This window comes from Barbus barbus (assembly GCF_936440315.1).
Source record: "Barbus barbus genome assembly, chromosome: 11".
Lineage (NCBI taxonomy): Eukaryota > Metazoa > Chordata > Actinopteri > Cypriniformes > Cyprinidae > Barbus > Barbus barbus.
Genome location: NC_136739.1, coordinates 9,408,282 through 9,428,705, shown reverse-complemented (window position 1 = coordinate 9,428,705; position 20,424 = coordinate 9,408,282). Strand labels below are relative to the sequence as shown.

The following is a 20,424-nucleotide window of genomic DNA, read 5'->3' as shown; positions in this document are numbered from 1 at the left end:
CCCAAACTTCTATTAATTTCTTGTGCTGAACCCAAAATAAGATATTTTGAAGAATGAGGGTAACCAAACAGTTGCTGGTCCACATTGACACAAGAAAAATCCTATGGAAATCACTGTGGACCAGCAACTGTTTGGTTTTCCACCTTCTTCAAAATACAATTTATGTTCAGCAGAAGAAAGAAATTCATTCGGGTTTAAAACAACTTTTGATTAAATGATGGTATAAAAATAAAACATTATCCCCCGGTTTCACAGACAAGGCTTAAGCTAGTCCCAGACTAAAATGCATGTTTGAGCTGTCTCAACTTAAAATATCTTGCTCTGACATATGCTAAAATATGTCAGTGTCATTGTTTTGTGTCAAGATGCACACCTTAATGTTTTCTTCTAAGGCATTTTTGTAAAAGTTGCTTAAATATCTTAATTTAACTAAGGCCTAGTCCTGGCTTAAGCTAAGCCCCGTTTGTGAAACCGGGCCTTTGACAGAATTGACAGACAGATGACAGAATATTTAGTTTTGGGGGGAACTATTCATTTAATGTTAACAAAACAACAAAACGCAAAGAGAAAAATCACTCACTATTCTTGACTGAAAAACTTTAATACAGTTGCTTTAGGAATCAGTCTATCTAGTGTTTTATTTTTATATTTGTTCATTCAATTTCATTGAATGCTCCTGCTAAATACACCTATTGTACCTGAAAATAAGGCACTGTTTGTTTTATTTGTAATGTGTATCTTTGTTCTTATTTTTTAATAAGAAAGATAAAATAATGACAGATTTTTTATCTTCGCCCACTTTGGCCTAAATATCTGCCATGCATCTTTGTCTTTCTAGTTTGGCTGTAATGCTCAGACAACTTGTAAAACCAAAATAGTAAAACTAACATGACAAAGAATCGTGATAAAATCGTGAATCGTGATATTTCTAAAAAAAATCGTGATATGATATTTTTCCCATATCGCCCACCCCTAATGGGCACTATCTTCTCCAATACATTAGAAGCTGTTGCCTCCCTCAAATTGAAAAAGGTTAGAGAAAAACGTACTGCGCCATGGTACAACAGTTATACCCATTCTCTCATGAAAGAAACTTGTAATCTTGAGCGCAAATGGAGAAAAACTAACTTAGAAGTTTTTAGAATTGTGTGGAAAAACAATATGTTCAGCTATAGACAGGCTCTAAAAGCTGCCAGGGTAGAGCATATCCGCAAACTCATAGATAATAACCAAAACAATCCAAGGTTCTTATTTAGCACAGTGACTAGATTAACAAATAAACACGCCACCCGATCTAAATATACCCTACTAGTTTAATAGTAATGACTTTATGAATTTCTTTACTGATAAAATAGATAACATCAGAAATACAATATCAAATGTAGATTCTACTGCGTCTAGTATTTCAGCTTCATTCATCGCACGCAAAGAAAAACTGCAGTGCTTTACAACTATAGGACAGGAAAAGCTAAATAAACTTATCAGTGCATCTAAACCAACAACGTGTTTATTAGATCCTGTACCCACTAAACTACTGAAAAAGCTGTTAGCTGTAGCAGAAGAACCGCTTCTCAATATTACTAACTCATCGTTATCTTTAGGTCACGTCCCAAAACCATTCAAGCTGGCGGTTATTAAGCCTCTTATTAAGAAACCACAATTAGATTCTAATGAACTGGCAAATTACAGACCCATTTCAAATTTAGAAATTTCCCCATTTCCGTTTGTGTCTAAAATTTTAGAAAAAGTTGTGTCTGCTCAATTGTGTTCCTACTTGCAAAAAAATGATCTCTATGAAGAATTTCAGTCAGGTTTCAGGCCTCACCATAGTACAGAACCTGTACTTGTTAAAATTACAAATGACTTGCTTCTTGCTTCAGACCAAGGCTGCATCTCATTGCTAGTATTACTTGATCTTAGTGCAGCGTTCGACACTATAGACCATGACACACTCATAGATCGATTAAAAAACTATACTGGTATTCAAGGGCAGGCTTTAAGATTTAAGAGGTTTAGATCCTACCTGTCCGATCGCTACCACTTTGTTCATTTAAATGGGAGTCATCTCAATTATCACCAGTAAAGTATGGAGTACCACAAGGATCTGTCCTAGATCCTCTGCTATTTTCAATATACATGTTGCCCCTTGGTAATATTATTAGAAAATACAGGATTAGTTTTCATTGTTATGCTGATGATACTCAACTATATATCTCAACAAGACCAGATGAAACTTCTCAACTATCTAAGCTAATAGATTGTGTAAAAAATGTAAAAGATTGGATAACCAATCATTTCCTCCTATTAAATTCAGATAAGACAGAGATATTACTTATTGGACCAAAAAACAGTACACAGAATCTCCTGGATTACAATTTGCAACTAGACGGATGTACTGTTACGTCCCCTAAAGTAAAAAATCTGGGTGTTATATTAGACAGCAACTTTTGAAAATTTATACTTCCCATGTTACAAAAACAGCATTCTTCCATCTTAGAAATATTGCCAAGCTTCGAAACATGCTACCTGTTTCTGATGCAGAAAAGCTAGTTCATGCATTCATGACCTCTAGACTGGAATATTATAATGCACTGCTAGGTGGTTGTCCTGCATCTTCAATAAACAAGCTACAGATAGTCCAAAATGCAGCGGCTAGAGTTCTTACCAGGTCAAGAAAATATGATCATATTACCCCAATTTTACAGTCTCTGCACTGGCTACCTATTAAGTTCCGTATCATTTACAAATTATTATTACTTGCCTATAAGGCCCTAAATGGTTTAGCTCCTGCGTACCTAACTTGTCTTCTACCACGCTACAATCCAACCCGTTCTCTAAGGTCGCAAAACTCTGAACTTTTGGTAGCACCTAGGATGGCAAAGTCCACTTAAGGAGGTAGAGCTTTTTCACATTTGGCTCCCAAACTCTGGATTAGCCTTCCTGATAACATTTGGTGTTCAGATACACTTTCTCTGTTTAAATCTAGATTAAAGACACATCTCTTTAGCCAAGCATTCACATAATGCATCTTATAATCTTGTACTGCAGTTATATCTGATCAAATGTACATTATTATTATTCTTTAGCTTGGGTTGAACAAATCATTTTTGCTTAGATGGAACAGCAGCTAAGCTAATTATGTCTCTATTGTTTCTCTGTTTCTGGTAACTAGGAATTACAGAAGCTTCAGTCTGGATCCAACCCTTAAATGATCTGAGATGACCGAACACCTGAGAAAAGATAATGCCAACCCCTCAGAGGACCTGAGAGGATGCCAATGCTCAGACAACATACAGAATTACCAAATATTGCCATAAGTTAAATATAAATATATTGTGGAAACTTAATTTCCTGTAGAGCTGCTTTGCAAAGATTTGTATCGTAAAAAGCGCTACACAAATAAACTTGAACTTGAACTGTCCCAATACTTATGCTCACATCAATGAGTGGGATGAACTCTAAAAGTGCTGTTCTTTTTATTTGGTAGAACATATATGTGTTGAAACGGCTAATAATGAAATGTGACATTCTGTAGTTTTGTCTCATATTCATCTTTTAATCATATTTGCAAATGTCTTGACTGCACAGCCAACAGAGCAATTTAGTCTTTACTGTTCCAATACTTATGGAGGGCACTGTATGTAAAATATCTTAAGTATAATTTTCATATATAATTTTTTTACATTATAATAATATTATAAATGTTTTATATTATAATAATTTTTTTATATTATATAATAAACACTATTTATACTTTTCTTTTTTTGGGGGGTGTATTTGTTATACAGTTTTAACAAACCAATAAGTTAAGGTAAATAATTTTGTCAATCATACATAAATGAAACTGGTAAGATTTTTGTACACTGAATGTGTTACATCCACAGTATCCAGCTTTACTATTTTAATTAATGAATATATAGTAATTATTGCAATTTTTGCAATAACATTGTAAGTGTGTTGTGTGTGCATTACCTGCCATGACGACAGGCTGTGTAGACTGATCCATCCTCACTTCCCACCACAAAGTTATTAACGTCACCCAGAGGGAAGGACATGGAGGTGACTGCAACTGATTTAGACTGCTTAAACACCAGCTCCATACTGTCCTGTTGACACACACACACACATCAATAAAACCACAGCCAACAGCCTCTTCCACAGATTAGAAATGCGCAATTTAAATTCAGCCAGCACTTTACCAATCATTAACATCTGACACTGCGGTTTGGCAAATGTTTTTGGAAACTCAAGGGTGAGCAGCATGGAAGAGGTTGTGCTCCTCAGTGGGTCTTTTATAGCGCTTCTGATGCCAACGAATTCACGTCAGCAAGTTTTGTACACAACATTCACTATTTCTACTGGTTGAGTAAGCAAGTCACTTTTTTGAGTGTGATATTCAAACTCTGAAACTATGATGGTATATTTGAAGGGCATTGTGGGTACCTGTGGTTGAGACAGCATGTCCAGACTCCAGGAGCACATCTTTCCATCAGTGGAGATGCTAATGAGGTTATGAGCATTTTGTGTGCCAACCACATTAACACAGTACACTGGGTGCTGCATAGAGAAACAGCAATGTAAGGTTAAGGGTACAAATAATAAAACAAATCGGAAAAATATGCAATATTTTGTTTTAGGACACCATAATAATAATAATAATAATAATATCTCAAGGTTCTTGGACTGCACCTACTGCTTCGCCTCATTTCCAGTATGGTGTGTGAACATTACGTACCGTGTGGGCCGCAGCAGAGAGAGGCGTCCTCTGGACAGGAGTGCGTCTGTTACTTCTGTTGTCCCAGAGGACGATCTGTCCTGAGTAAGTGCCACCGACAACCAGGTTAGGATGAAACTTTGCAAACGCTGCAGACATGACAGCAGACTAGAGGAGTGAGAGAGACAGAGATAATTACACATTTCCTCAATCCTACTAGACAAATACACAGTAAGTAAGGTTTAGCTGCTTCAACTGTATAATCAAAATTGGAAACTACCACATATAAATGTTACAATCCATGTTTCAGCCTACTCACGGAAATTGCCCATTGCAACTCATCTGCTGGTTCTTGTTTAGAATGTTTGTGTATTTAAAAGGATAGATAACCCTAGTGAAAAATAAATATACTAAGATGTATTTGAAGTGCATTTATTTCATGCTAAGTATTCTACAAATACATTTACATATTTATGTACTTAATAAAAATATGCTGCAATTGATCTTTTATCATACTAAACCGGTAAACGTAAAGTCTGCTAAATTGGAACCACTAATTTTTTACTTTGCACTTCAAATGTGCAGAAGTAACGCTGAAGTACAACTAAAGATATATTGAAGTATATTTGATTGTGCTAAAGTGGAACAATTGCAGATACACTTTAAAAATCATCATCAATAGTGGCATTAAAAAACATTTTAGGCTTAATGTTAAGAAATATGCATTGTGCACAAGTAGTACTCCAAATAAAGTTTAATTACAATTATTAAATCAGTCTTGAGCGACATGTCAGTAAATATGGTAATAGATTTTATGATTAGTATGAAATAAGTGCATTTTAAATGCATTACTTTTTTACTAAGGGATACAAAAATGAAATGTTTGTCATCAATTATGCACCCCTATGTTTTTTTTAAACTTCTCATTTTCATTCAACTGAAAAACACAAACAAGCACATTTTTAATGAAACCTGAGAGATTTTTGCTCCTTAAAAGTTAATTTCAAGTTTTGATGCTTCAAAAATCATAAAAGTCTTCTGAAGAGAAACAATTACTTTATATTCATACATAAAGATTGAGAAACTCACATACATAGTGCTCATCAAATATGGTAAACAGAGGCTCATCTGTATTTGCATGACACGCAAGAAGAAACTAATTGGTTCTTGCGGAAACTCAAACATGCTCGAGTGACATCCGAAAACAAAACTCTTGCGCATCAAGCAAGTTCATTTGAGCTTTAGCATAAAGACCTTTCCTTTATAATCTCTTACAATTAACTTTTTGAAGTATGAACATTTTGGTGGAATGGAGGAACAGAAATCTGTCAGTTTATATTAAAAATCTCTTAATTCGTGTTTGTAGATAAATTACAAATGCACAAATAATACACAAAGTAAATGATAAATGTCATGCCAATAAAGCAACTCGAACTTGAAAAACTTGAACTTTAAATTAAAGTCTTATGGGTTTGGATGGAATGACGTGAAGGTGAGCAAATAATGACAGAGTTTTCATTTTTAGGTGAATTAACCCTTTAAGGATTGAACGCAGAAAAAAATTGCCAAATGATATACTGTATAGAATATAAAATCTTTGATGGCTTTATTAAAATTATTTTTGCTCAGCTCATCTATTTTATACTATTTGGAAATGAATATATAAATGGGGGAGAGGTAAGTAAAGTTCGTCAAGTTACTTCTCACTGCTGCTTCTCAGCGGTTCAGCTGATATTTTCTCAGCAAGTCCTGTACCTTCTTGTTTTTAAAAATAGTTTGTGAGCAAAGCTACATTATAAAAGCCTCTGAAGTGCATCAAGCATAAATGCAGTTTGATGTGACCTCAAATTCCAGGATCTCGGGCTGACACCTCAAAAACACCAATTGAATTAATTGGGAGTTAAAATTTTTACACCAACAACTAATGATGCTGATGCTTAATTTTGTTATTGACTGAATAAGCTGAACTCACACTTTTATCAAAGAAGAGTTAACCAGCCCCAACACACTCAGCAAAAAGATGGAAAAAGTAACAACTTCACACCTCTTTGAGTGTGTGTGAATACTGCTGGAGTTTTTCCACGTGTGTGTGTGTGTGTGTATGTCCGTTGCTGAGGGTGGCACATGTGGTTCTACTCAGGCCGTCCCAGGCAGATCACCTCAGGCCAAACACACAGCCAACACTGAACATACAGCAACACTCATCACATACAAAACTGATCAGTGAAAAACATCCAAAAGAAATGCTACAATTCGCTTCTGTACTGTTTGTAATGCAGCATAATGGCTAGAAGGATTCAAATCTGTGGGGTTGAGTCTGATCACCATTTATATTTTAAATCAACTGAATTTTATATGTTCTTATATTTTCCATTTAATTATACATTTAAATAAAATTCCTAAAATATTGATGCGTTCTTTTCTTGCATCACACTAGCTTTCCTGCATGCGTAATGTGAAATTTAAACAAATCTCTCCTCTTTTATGAACAAAATTGTGCAAATAAAGTAGTAACATAGTAATAACACAGTTATTAAACATTTTAACATGGTTTGAAATTGATTAATTTATGAATGTTTAATAAGCTTAAGTTAAAACTGACCCGAGGAATGCAAAAGATGTATGCAGATTTTAAATGTACAGGGAGGGTTAAGCAGTATTCAGTATTGAATATTAGAAAGTGCTATACACGCTTTTACTGTATGGAAGAGAGAAGCTTAAACAGTCTTCAAAACCTCTTCTTTTGTGATCCATGCAAGGGAAAAGTCATGGCTTTGTGATGACATGAGAGTTTTTGAACTATTCCTTTAAGGTATCACAAGTGTGTGTGTGAATGCCAGTAGAGTGAAATCACAGTGTGCAGGGGAATGAGAGGGAGACAGAAAGATACAGAGAGGAAGAGAGGATGGAAGGAAATCCGGCTGCAGCCCACCCGTGAGATCTCAGGCTGGTGTGTGGATGTTTGTATATGACAATCATGTTATGTGGGATGGCTTTCAGGAGGTGTGTGTACGTGGAGGAGTGAGAAGTCAGTCGTTGCTGATTGAAGGCAGGTGTGTGTGTGTGTGTGCGTACCTGACAGTGGAAGACATACTCCGGTGTGGTCTTCTTGTATTTCATGTTCCAGACTAAAGCCACTCCATCAGGCTCATGTAGGGCTTCCTCATTATTGTTATAAGAGGCAACCAGCAACTCTGGATACTGTAAACACATGTGTACAGGTCAAGAACTGACTTTATACTACATAAGAAAAACTTCTGACTTCCAGGATCAAGTCTGGTTACAGCTTATTCTGGCTGACAAGCATCCACTTGTATGTATGTATGTATGTATGTATGTATGTATGTATGTATGTATGTATGTATGTATGTATGTGTGCATGTATGTATGTATGTATGTATGTATGTATGTATGCATGCATTCATTCACTAGTTCATTCTTTGGACTACCTGTTACAAACATGCATGGAAAAAAAGCTTTAAAAAAACTGTCACTGGGACAAATATATTTTTTAATATTAATAATTTGAAATGCAAACTAAATGCTACATAAAACAGTTGTACCCAAAAAGAAGAAATAATTTACTCATAATTTACCCTTACATTGTTCTAACCCTATATGACTCAAAAAAGTAATAAACAACTCCTGTGCTATATTCAGACTGAAATGTACAGTGCCGTGAAAAGGCTTTGCCCCCTTCTTGTTTTTGTTTTGTTTTTTGCATATTTGTCATACTTAAAAGATTCAGATCATCAAACAAATTGTAATATTACACTAGAATAATGCAAGTAAATACAAAATGGGAAAAAATTATGGGAAAAAAGCTGTCCAAACCTACCTGGCCCTACGTGCAAACATTAATTGACACCTCATGTTAAATCATGAAAGAACTGTGATTAACCACATTATTTTTAGAAAGCGGAGTTAAATTTCACTAGCCAAACCCAGGCCTGATTACTGCCAGACCTGTTGAATCAAGAAATCACTTAAATAGGACCTGTCTGACAAAGTGAAGCATGCTTAAAGAGCAAGACATCATGCCGCGATCTAAAGAAATTCAAGAACAGATGAGAAAAATAGTTGACATGTATCAGTCTGGAAAGGGTTATAAAGCCATTTCTAAGCCTTTGGGACTCCAGCGAACCACGGTCCGAGCCATTATCCACAAATTGAGAAAACTTGGAACAGTGGTGAACCTTCCCAGGAGTGGCTGGCCTACCAAAATAACCCCAAGAGCGCAACAATGACTCATCCAGGAGGTCATAAAAGAACCAAAAACAACATCTAAAGAACTGCAGGCCTGACTTGCCTCAATTAAGGTCAGTGTTCATGATTCAACGATAAGAAAGAGACTGGGCATAAACGGCATCCATGGGAGAACATCACCAAGGCAAAAGCCACTGCTATCCAAAAAGAACACAAAGGCTCGTCTCACATTTGGCAAAAAATATCTTGATTATCCCCAAGAATTTTGGGCAAATATTCTGTGGACTGATGCGACAAAAGTTGAACTTTTTGGAAGGTGTGCGTCCCGTTACATCTGGCTTAAAACCAACACAGCATTTCATAAAAAGAACATCATACCAATAGTCAAAAATGCTGGTGGTAGTGTGATGGTCTGGGGCTGCTTTGCAGCTTCAGGACCTGAACGACTTGCCATAATTGATGGACCCATGAATTCTGCACTCTATTAGAAAATCCTGAAGGAGAATGTCCGGCCATCAGTTCGTGAGCTCAAGCGCATTTGGGTTATGCAGCAGGACAATGATCCCAAACACAAGAGCAAATCCACCTCTGAATGGCTCAAGAAAAACTAAATTTGGAGTGGCCAAATCAAAGTCCGAACTTAAATCCAATTGAGATGCTGTGGCATGACCTTAAACAGTCCATTCATGCTCAAAAACCCTCCAATGTGGCGGAATTAAAACAATTCTGCAAAGAAGAGTGGGTCAAAATTTCTCCACAGCGATGCGAAAGACTCATTGCCAGTTATTGCAAACGCTTGATTGCAGTTGTAGCAGCAAAGGGTGGCACAACAAGTAATTAGATTTATGGGGCAATTACTTTTTCATGTAGCTTTTTTCATAAATGAATAAATAAATGAAATCATCATTGTGTATTTACTCGGGTTATCTTTGTGTAATATTAAAATTTGTTTGATGATGTAAGATATCAGAGACTGAATCAGACAAAGTGAAGAGGCGATAAGAACATTGAAACCTGAGGAGCTGGAATTCAGAGAGGCTCCAAGAAACAGGATGTAATAAATCTGTCCAAATCCGAGCACCAGCTAGTTTGAAGCAAACTTAACCAGCATGCCTCTTTCACAAAACAGCTTGCAACATTGAGACAAAAGGACACTTATTAATAATTCCAATTCAAGAAGGAGACTGTCAAATTTGTTGCAAGTAATCAAGACTGATGGTCACATGTAAACCTGTGATAGAAAATCACGAGCTACAGACTCTCTTGGGCAGGTCTCCACACATAGAAGACAGACCAAACCAAAATTCCTTTGTCTAAAAGAACATGCCTTCGTTCTCCATAGAACTACATAAAATACTTTCATTTTCAATTTTTAATGAAACTAATCATTTCTATGCATAACTGCATATTGTGTATGTAACACACATTTGAATATCCTTGTTTTAATCACTCATTGTGTATGTAGTGGTAATAGCTGAAGGATTCAGATGCATGTGTGGTATGTATGAGTTTGAAAATTCATGCTTTAAATGTTTCTTCCAATCAATTCTTTGTCAAATATATCATAGTCTTGTTATAGAATTCGATGTTCAAAAGTATACTTTGCAAGAGCCTGTAAAGTTCGGACCTCTGACTGAACAGATAACAATGATTTATTAGTGGGGTGGAGAAACAAAGCAATACCCCAAGCAAGGACAGTATCTAATTGGTCAAGACGTCCAGATGGGACGGTCTGAAAGCAGAGTTTAAAAACTCAGGATATCCAAACTTTCTCTTAGTCTCTCTTACGCCCTTTGTGCTTCACTTTTGCCACCGCGTGCTGCTCTTTGAGTGTGCTCTGGCCCACATGCCAGCTGCTACCGCGATGGAAAGAAAACAACTTAGTCTCGTTACATCCTTTTATTTTTATTCTTTTACTTTAGTTTCTTGTCTTTCCGTGGAGTTTCGTGTGTTGATGTAAGTTTGCTACAAAGTCCAGCTCTGACTGCACTCGCTTCAAACTTCGACCAGACCAACTCCGCATCCTCAGCCAACGCCCAAGACCTCACTTCAAAGACTACTGAACTTCCAGCCAATCAGACACTTCGGGGAACCCCGTCTGCAACGACGACACAAAGGAAACCCGTAACACAGGCAAAGCAAGCAAGTAACGCCTCCAAGTTCTGAATTGGTGACTTTAATATAAATCTTAGCCTCATTGAGAAACTCAAAGCGAGGGTTAAATAAGTGATTGATGGTTGTTCAGGTCTATGCAATTGAACATATTGCTGTGAACTTGGGATTTCACATTTCCATTCTCTTAAACTCATCCTTTCCTCACTTTCTCTCTTTCTGCACCGTGTGAATGCTTGTGGTCATGTGTTAGTTTAGTTTATGTCTTAGGTTTATATAAATAAAATCTGATTTATATTGAAAAGAGAAGTATCTTGTGTTTTCTGCTCACAAATTAATGTCTTAATCTGCCGATCTAGTTACTATGCTGTTTAATAGTGCTTTCACTATATTTTGGATTTTAATATCCAGTACAGAGTTTGTTATAAGGCTCGTTCAGTGAATCGCCGTAACAGTGATTCTGTTCAAATCCCTATAAAATCATAAATTATTCCCTTTGAGCTAAATTAAACAATTGCTTTAAATTGCATATTAATATTATTACTTGTATTACGTTACAATGATCTGAATCTTTTAAGTGTGACAAATATGCAAAAAAAAACAAAACAGGAAAAACCTTTTCACGGCACTGTATGTAATGTTGGTAAGTAAATTATTACATTATTGGTGAAAAAGAATAGCTTTTCCAGAAAGAAAGCTAGTTTTTCCAAAAATCTGAGGAGTAACATGACATCATTACAACTGAGCAGTGTTTTTAATTCAATTTTATAAATTAAGACATTTTTTAGTTTCATTTGTGGTATTTAGCCAATAATTGCTTGAGTAAATGCATGACACCAGGAGATTTCTCATGTAAACTCACATTGACAGCATTGTTTCAGTGTGTGTTTTGTGCACTCTCTCACATCACACACATCTGTTTGTGCTGTGGACACACATCAGGTGCAGTGCATTTGAGAGGGTTTATACTCTAGATCAGCGGTCGGCAAGTAAGTTTGGCATCGGGCCAAAAAAAATGTCACCACTAGATGGTGGGCCAAAACATAGTCAAAGGATAATTTAAGATATTAATTGATGAAAAATGCAACCAGAATTGCCTGTGACTGACAGTGCATTTTGTAACTGGTAGTGAACTGTTACTCTGTGTAAAATCTTGCGACAGTCATTAACAAAAAGCCATGTTTGTGTGGCGGTGTCCGAAACAGTATGTTAGCGGAGTGGAGCGTCAACAATTTCCCCTCCACACTCCGAGCATATAATAATCAATCCGCTCCCGCTCCACTCCGAGCTCACTAGCTGGGTTTCCATCACCCTGTTTTAATGCGCATTTTGAAGTATCGCATGAGAAACGTGTGATGGAAACGCCAAATTTCGAATACAAATCCCTCGCTTGAGGTGGTTTTTGACTTGTGCGAAAAAGGGTTAATGCGAATAAAGGGAGATGGAAAAGCATTTGGCAAATAACTTCCAAGCGCATCAAAAAGGTCATGTGACTTTGCGCTATGAGATGGGATAACTTGACTAGCAGCGGACTGATCTCATTCCACAGCATCTGAAATGTTGTTATGGTCGTTCTGAAATGCCTGAGCAAAGTCTCAAAGTATTTCTGTATAATTCTCTTACACAACTGTGTTCCAAATAGCAGCATTCACCTCCGAAATGACAGCATTTATTGTGTTTTGTCTGCTCGCTCTGAGGCGCACTTAATTTTTCATATATTAAAATTATTATATTCAGTAGCTTAGCCTATAGAAAACTAGGATATTTAGTGCCAGTTTACCAGGAAGTGACAATTTTGTTCTCTTTGACTCGTTGGATGGAAACTGTGCTCGTTTGCAAATATTTTATATGATATTCCAATTTTGCACATAAGTTAAATTCGCAAGTTTGGATGGAAACCAGGCTACTGATATCAGAAACACCGCTCTGTGTCTAAAGTATTTAAAAAAAAGGTTATTGCGACTTTCTATCTCACAATTCTGACTTTTTTCCACAGAATTGTGAGATAAACTCGCAATTGCGAGTTATAAAGTCAGAATTGCGAGTTAAAGTCCAGTTTTGAGGGGGAAAAAAAGACTGATATGTTCTCAGAATTCCGAGTTTATATCTCAGAATTATGACGTTTTAACTCGCAATTGCGAGTTTATATAACGCAATTCTGAGAAAAAAAAGGCAGCTGTCAGCTGAAAATATTCAGAAGAAACAAATAAATTCCTTGAGAAATATAACTTAATATGTTTAATGTGAATTCTTGCTAAATATGCAGTTATATTACGGATCGTTGGTATGAATTATACTCGTGATGGAGCGGTGATGGAGCGCTCTTGGAGCGAGCGAAAACCATGAAGCTCCGATTTAAAAAAAAAAATCCACTCCTCGCTCCATTCAAAATCACACCGTTCCACTCCGCTCACATACTCTGATTGTGAGTAACTGTTGCTGTCATGACAGATCTATTTCAGAGCTAGCCGCTATCAAAATAATCTGGCTACAGGCGCGGGCCAGATATCTATTACGTCAAACTAAACACAGCGACTTCAAGACATCATCTGTTTGATACAGCGATACAACTTTGAAAAACACTTCTAAACATACAGCAAATGTAAAATATTCACATTCACATTTGGTGGCTTAAACAGCATTTGACTGTTTTTAGAGGATCTTCAACATTTCTGTCGGTTTCAGACAAATTCCTCTTATTATTTATTTGTTTTGAAATCCAGTGAAGGTAATTTGAAGTAAAATGTGAACAGGGTCATGAGCAACCACCATGAACACCATGGGGAAGTCGTGGCCTAATGGTTAGAGAGTCGGACTCGTAATCCAAAGGTTGCGGGTTCGAGTCTCAGGCCGGCAGGGATTGTAGGTGAGGGGAGTGAATGTCCAGCGCTCTCTCCACCCTCAATACCACGACTGAGGTGCCCTTGAGCAAGGCACCGAACCCCCAACTGCTCCCCGGGCGCCGCAGCATAAATGGCTGCCCACTGCTCCGGGTGTGTGTTCACGGTGTGTGTGTGTGTGTTCACTGCTGTGTGTGTGCACGTTGGATGGGTTAAATGCAGAGCACGAATTCCGAGTATGGGTCACCATACTTGGCAGTATGTCACTTCACAACATCAAATGATAAATAAATGTGTGTAGTTATCGAATTATAAAATTGAAGTGTTCTTATTTTTATCTCCTTAAACTACAGTGCCCTCCATAAGTATTGGAACAGTAAAGACAAAACTGCTCTGTTGGCTGTGGAGTCAGACATTTGCAAATATGATTAAAAGATGAATATGAGACAAAACTAAAGAATGTCACATTTCATTATTAGCCGTTTCAACACATATATGTTTTACCAAATAAAAAGAACAGCACTTTTATAGTTCATCCCATTCATTGATGTGAGAATAAGTATTGGGACAGTTGAACATAAGGCAGATATAAAAGATTAAAAGCTATTATTTAGTTGCAGATCCCTTGCGCACAATCACAGCAGTGAGTCTGTGACCCATAGACATCACCAGACTCTTGGTCTCATCCTTTGAAATGCTTTTCCCAGCCTTTAATGCAGCCAATTAAACTCCTCTCCAGCTGGTGAAATTAATGTTCAATCGGATTTAAATCTGGAGATTGACTTGGGCAGGGTGTTTTGGGTCATTGTCCTGATGCAATATGAAACACTTCCCAATGAATCTGGTGGCATTTTCTTGAATATTGGTAGGCAAGATGGTTTTGTACCCTTCCAAATTCATTCTGCTACTGTCATCATACAGTAAGTCATCAGTAAAGTTGAGAGAGCCTGTTCCAGAGGCAGACATGCATGCCCATGCCACGACACCACCACCTCCACCATGCTTTACAGATGAGGCTGTATGCTTGGGATCTTTTGCAGTTCCCTTTTTTTCTCCACATTTTTGCTTTCCCATCACTTAGATAAAGGTTCATCTTTGTGTCATCGGTCCATAAACACTCACCTTTGTGCTTTTTTGCACAGTCTAATCTTGCCTTTCTATTTTTGGTGCTGGTCAGAGGTTTGCATCTTGCTGTGTAGCATCTGTAATTTTGTGTCAAAATATCCTGAGGACAGTAGATTGTCAGAGCATCACCCCAGCTTTCTGTAATTTGTTGGTGATTTTACAGACACGTCTTTTAGGATTCATTTTCACAGCTTTTATGATTTGTCTGTCATCAACTACTGTTGTTTTCTCAGCCGATCAGGTCGTTGTTGGTTGCTGGTGGTTTCCAAACTCTTGATTTCTCCATGCCCTTTGTTCTTGCTAGAGCTCTAATTGACTTCCTCTTTTGTTTTAGCATCCAAAATTGTTTGCTTTTCTCTCAAACTCAGCTCCCTCGTCTTCATCCTGGTTTGTGTGTCATCATCGAATGCAAGATTCAGAATACAGAAGTAATGGATATAACTGATATGACACATTCCCTGCTTTTAATATCTGAAGAATTAATGCATCAGGACACAGCTGATCACTTAGAAAGACCTGTGAGGCAACTGTCCCAATACTTATTCTCACGTCAGATAGAGGGATGAAACTCTAAAAGTGCTGAACTTCTTAGCAGGTAAAACATCTGAGTTGAATCACCCAATAATAAAATGTGACATTCTGTAGTTTTGTCTCATATTCATCTTTTAATCATATTTGTAAATGTATTGACTCCACAGCCAACAGAGCAATTTTGTCTTTACTGTTCCAATACTTTTGGAGGGCACTGTACATTTGAAGAGCATGTCAAACATGTCCAAATGAGGTATGTTCAAATGTTTAACTGGACCCTATTATAAAATATATTAATTACTTAATTACATATTATATCCATTACTTAAATAAACAATATCCAAAACATTATACCCAATCATTTTTCATGTTTTCATGAACAACAGTAGCAGCGGTTTTGATAAATTGTAAAACTAACCTATTAATGAAAAATATAATTAAATTTCAGCCTAATTTCATGTGCTACATCATTGTTAAATATTATACAGTACCATTTAAAAGTTTTGTGTCAGTAAGATTTTTACAAGTTTTTGAAAGAAGTCTCTTATGACCAAGGCTGCATTTACTTGATCAAAAATACAGTAAAAACTGTGATATTCTGAAATATGATTACCATTTAAAAGAATTGTTATCTATTTGATACTTCTGACTAATTTAATGTGTCGTTGCTCAAAAGACTAATTTCTTTAAAAAAAGCTTACTGGCCCCAGATTTGAATGGTATTGTATATGTTATAATGCAATGAAAATAAAGGCTTCAAATGTAAAAACAAATTAAACCAGACTAAAATATTTCATGAAAATCAATATTTATACTTGAAGTTTTGACATAAATGAAGTTTAGGAGATCACGTACCTGTGGGGACCAATCCAGACAGGTCACCACTCGCTGTTTGGACCAGCGATCATCAACAAACTTCCTGTTTAGAGACAGTTTGGCCCTAGCCTGCATCTCACTAGAGACACAGACACACACATACACACACACACACACAAACAAGTATCTCACATTAAACTGTGCACATGAGCTGGTTTGTGATTTTGTTTAGGTGAGTAGGGCTGACTGTTACCCCTCCTTCTCCTCCATGTCACGTCCGCTGTAGTCAAAGAAAACATCCACGTGTTCGGACAGAGCGCGCTCAATGATACGTGTGCTGTGATCGAAAAACTCTATGAACTCCTCCGTGTGCAGAATCTGCAACTTCTCCTCCTCTGTTAGCTCATGAGGGGGCGCTACACTCACGAACATACAGGAAACAATGGCAGGTGTGTAACTGGATGAAATTAATTGCATTTATGCATCAGAATTGTTGAACTCTTGATTCTAGCGGTTGACAAATTTTCCAAAGTGTTTTATTAAATAATATTTAATTCTCCATAACAGCATGGCTGTGAAGCAGTTCCAGGTTTGTTCCAGTCAATCCAGTATTGAACCATGCAAGATGCTTAATCGTTATTGTAAGAGAGTAGCTCTACACAAAAGATGTCTAAACACATGTATATCGCAGGGAGCAACTGTGCATAAGTGGAAGAATGGATTCCAAACCACTAAACTATTGAAAATTTCATGCACACTCTGGGTAGAATCATGTCCACGACTTGAAGCAGGGTGCACTAAATTGTGTGCTTTAAACTAAATTGTGTGCTTTAAACTGTCAATATTTCAATGGTCAATGTTTCCATTACACCAACATTAAACTAAAAATGGACACACTTTATTTTAAGGTCCAATTCTCGCTATTACAAACAATTAACTACGACTTTTGTCTCAATAAACTCCAAATTTATTAATAGTTAATAAGGTAGTTGTTAAGTTTAGGTATTGGGTAGGATTAGGGAAGTAACTAATAAAATAACCCAACTGAAACACAACAAAATGACAAACTAAAATGAAAAAATTTTATTAAATTAAAATATTAGCAAAAATTAAGACAGTACATCAATGATACTAAAATAACACTGATGTATTACACTAGAGTCGGTAGGACACTGAGGTGTGTTCAATACTTTACCTTCCTCATCTTGTTTCTCTACTGGTTGCTCTTTCTCTGCCTCGACCTCAGGCTGCGGAGGTGCGGTCTCTTCCTCCTCATCTTCCTCTGCAATAGGAAGATCACAAACATAAACATAATTCACACCAGAGCTGCTGAACTGTCTTATTATAGGGCCCATGTTACACACTACTTGGGTTATCAGTGGGTTAATATAGTATTTTCAAGATTACATTTGTTTATTGTGGGTTAATTGTTATTAAACAACTCATGGTAACATTATAGCACTACATTCTTTCAAATTGTACAATCTGGCTCTCGAATTCATTGTTAGCAAAATCCACATTTATGTATCAACACCTATCCAGTGTTCAGCAACTTGGCCTAAGTACAATAGGAACCATTCCAATTCTACCATTCCATGAAGTCAGCCAACAGTAATAGAAATCATTAACATATGTAAATAACCTCTTAAAGGTACAGTAGCAAAAGCAGTCTTTTTAATTCTAAGGGTCAGAGAGTGTTATAAACTAGGGATGGGCATTTTTGGCAATTTCTTATTTCGATCATCGATAGGTTTAAAAAAACGATTAATCGAGTACTCGGGGGGGCGGGGCGTGTGCGGGGGGCAGGGCATGGTCATAATGGAGATAATGAAAATATCTGAAGACTTATGAAAATGAACGTTAAAAATAAAAATGACATGAAAACATGTCTATGAAAACATTAACACGATTAGATGTTAGATTATGATGCAGCAATGTTATTAAAAAGAAGCTACCTGAGGTGAAGCTGACTTTATGCCAATAAACTGAAACTCGTTCTATGACACTTCCTACTGCACAAAAGGATGCATATGCCAGTGAGAGAGAGAGAGAGCTCCCGCCGTGATGCTCTTTCAACAACGCGCTGATTTCACATCCTATAAAGTTCTCATTATAATGCTATGTTTATGAAATTCCAGTGAACTTTAAGTTACGCGTTAAAGCGAGAGTGAGAGAGAGTCCGCCATGATGCGCTTTCAACAGCGCGCTGAAACACGGGCAAGGACAGGGTTTAGGCTACTATAGATTTCATATTCTATAAAGTTCTCATTATAATGCTTGTGTCATTAATGTTTATGGCAGATTTGTGCTATATTTTCATCTACATTATCAAGTGATTCCTAAAATCGACTGCGTGTTTTCGATACGAAGTACGAAAACAATTTTAATTGAAGTATGCCTACTGTTGAACAAATAATATGACGAAAAACGTCACTGCTGCATTATTATAGGATCAATATTTTTGAAAAAGAAACATCTAAAAGCAATATGACCGTCTCAAATAACTCAAGTCAATATCGGGCATTGCATTTTAGCATGAAACTAAACACTACATTCAGCTACATGTAAATAAATGTTAATATCCCAACGCATCCTATATTAGATTAATCAGATATGTATGTAGCTAACCCAGACATCACTACATGACTTCAAAGCCGAGCTTGTCTCTCTTCTCACGTCTATACTCTGAACCGCATGCTGTTTCAAGCTAAACAATCAGAGCTCAGGGTGCTGCCCAAAGTGCTGCTACAACCAATCAGAATTTTTTTCTCTCCAGTATCATCGTTTTCATGATCGATCATTGCTGTCATGGCCGAGTACTCGATCACTGTGGCACATTCCGATAATAAACGTTATGAAAAACTAAAACTATTGAGTTTTGATTAAAAGAAAAATTTAAAAAAGAGACTTTGAGACAAAAATACTGAGACTTTTTTTGAGATTAAACCACTGTAATCCAAAAGGTGGGAAATTTACTTTCATTTTTACTTATCAACCATAGTGGTTAAATTAAAGCTAAAATTTACCTGCCATTTTCTCTAATTAAAAATATATAAGTTATCTAACTATATGAAGTGGATAAAAAAACATCTAATGATACTTGTTGGGGCCTCTGTACCTGAAACTGAACACAATATATGTATGAGTGTAAGATAAACAAATAATTATTGTGCTAAAACAGAGGTCCCCAACCACCGGGTCGCGACCCACTCCCGGGCTGTGGAAGAGTTGCTACTAGGTCACAAGAATGTTCTGGGAAAAATCTGTATAGATATGACACACTGTTATTTATTGCATGTTAATGATTGTTGTAATTATTCGGTATTTTCGTTGTATGCGATTGATATAGAATAGCAATTTGACAATTTCATGTTAAATAAGTAAATGAAAGATTGCTCTGATCTGTCAGATATTAGGGGTTAAACGGATCACAGTTTATCTGTGGACAAAACCCCACTGTTTAGCACACAGATTAATTTGCCAATTTACACGTTCAAGCAATTTTAAACCACAAGTGAAAGTGACGTGACATGCGGCCACTGTGTGTGTTCACACACCCGGAGCAGTGTGCTGCGGCACCCGGGGAGCAATTGGAGGTTCGGTGCCTTGCTCAAGGGCACCTCAGTCGTGGTATTGAGGGTGGAGAGAGCGCTGTACATTCACTCCCCCCACCAACAATTCCTGCCGGACCTGAGCCTCGAATTTGCAACCTTTGGATTACGAGTCCGACTCTCTAACCATTAGGCCACGACTTCCCACAAGAAGAAGAAACAAAACGTGCTTACTCTCGCACACAATCAAAGCATGTACAATCAAAAGAGACGTGTTTCAGACAGCCCGGAAATACCAAGTTGCCTATACATACACAAAATTAGCCTATGTCAAAAACCCTTCACGCCATTGTCATTCTCTGTGCTTTAATTTGTTTTGTTTTTTGCATATCTGAAAAAATAATCCGATCTGTGAAAAAAAAAACACAATATAATGTGTTGAACCACTATATAATGCTATTATAATACTATATAATAGACTAATATATATTAGGCTATATCTGAACAGCAACCCACCCCACCCGTCCCT

At 36.9% G+C, this 20,424-nt stretch overlaps 1 protein-coding gene across 2 annotated transcripts in view; it reads right to left on the bottom strand.

The window, feature by feature from the left end:
• LOC306876733 (dynein, cytoplasmic 1, intermediate chain 2a-like) overlaps positions 1–20,424 on the bottom strand; it is a 58,788-nt gene that overhangs the window by 13,314 nt on the left and 25,050 nt on the right. For both annotated transcript variants that reach the window (XM_079428101.1, XM_079428100.1), the window contains exons 6-12: positions 17,540–17,626; positions 16,598–16,760; positions 16,384–16,483; positions 7,790–7,915; positions 4,736–4,882; positions 4,444–4,557; positions 3,973–4,106 (exon numbers count right to left, since the gene is read on the bottom strand). In XM_079428101.1, the coding sequence (XP_079284227.1) occupies positions 3,973–4,106; positions 4,444–4,557; positions 4,736–4,882; positions 7,790–7,915; positions 16,384–16,483; positions 16,598–16,760; positions 17,540–17,626 (871 nt within the window). The remainder of the gene's footprint in view (positions 1–3,972; positions 4,107–4,443; positions 4,558–4,735; positions 4,883–7,789; positions 7,916–16,383; positions 16,484–16,597; positions 16,761–17,539; positions 17,627–20,424) is intronic.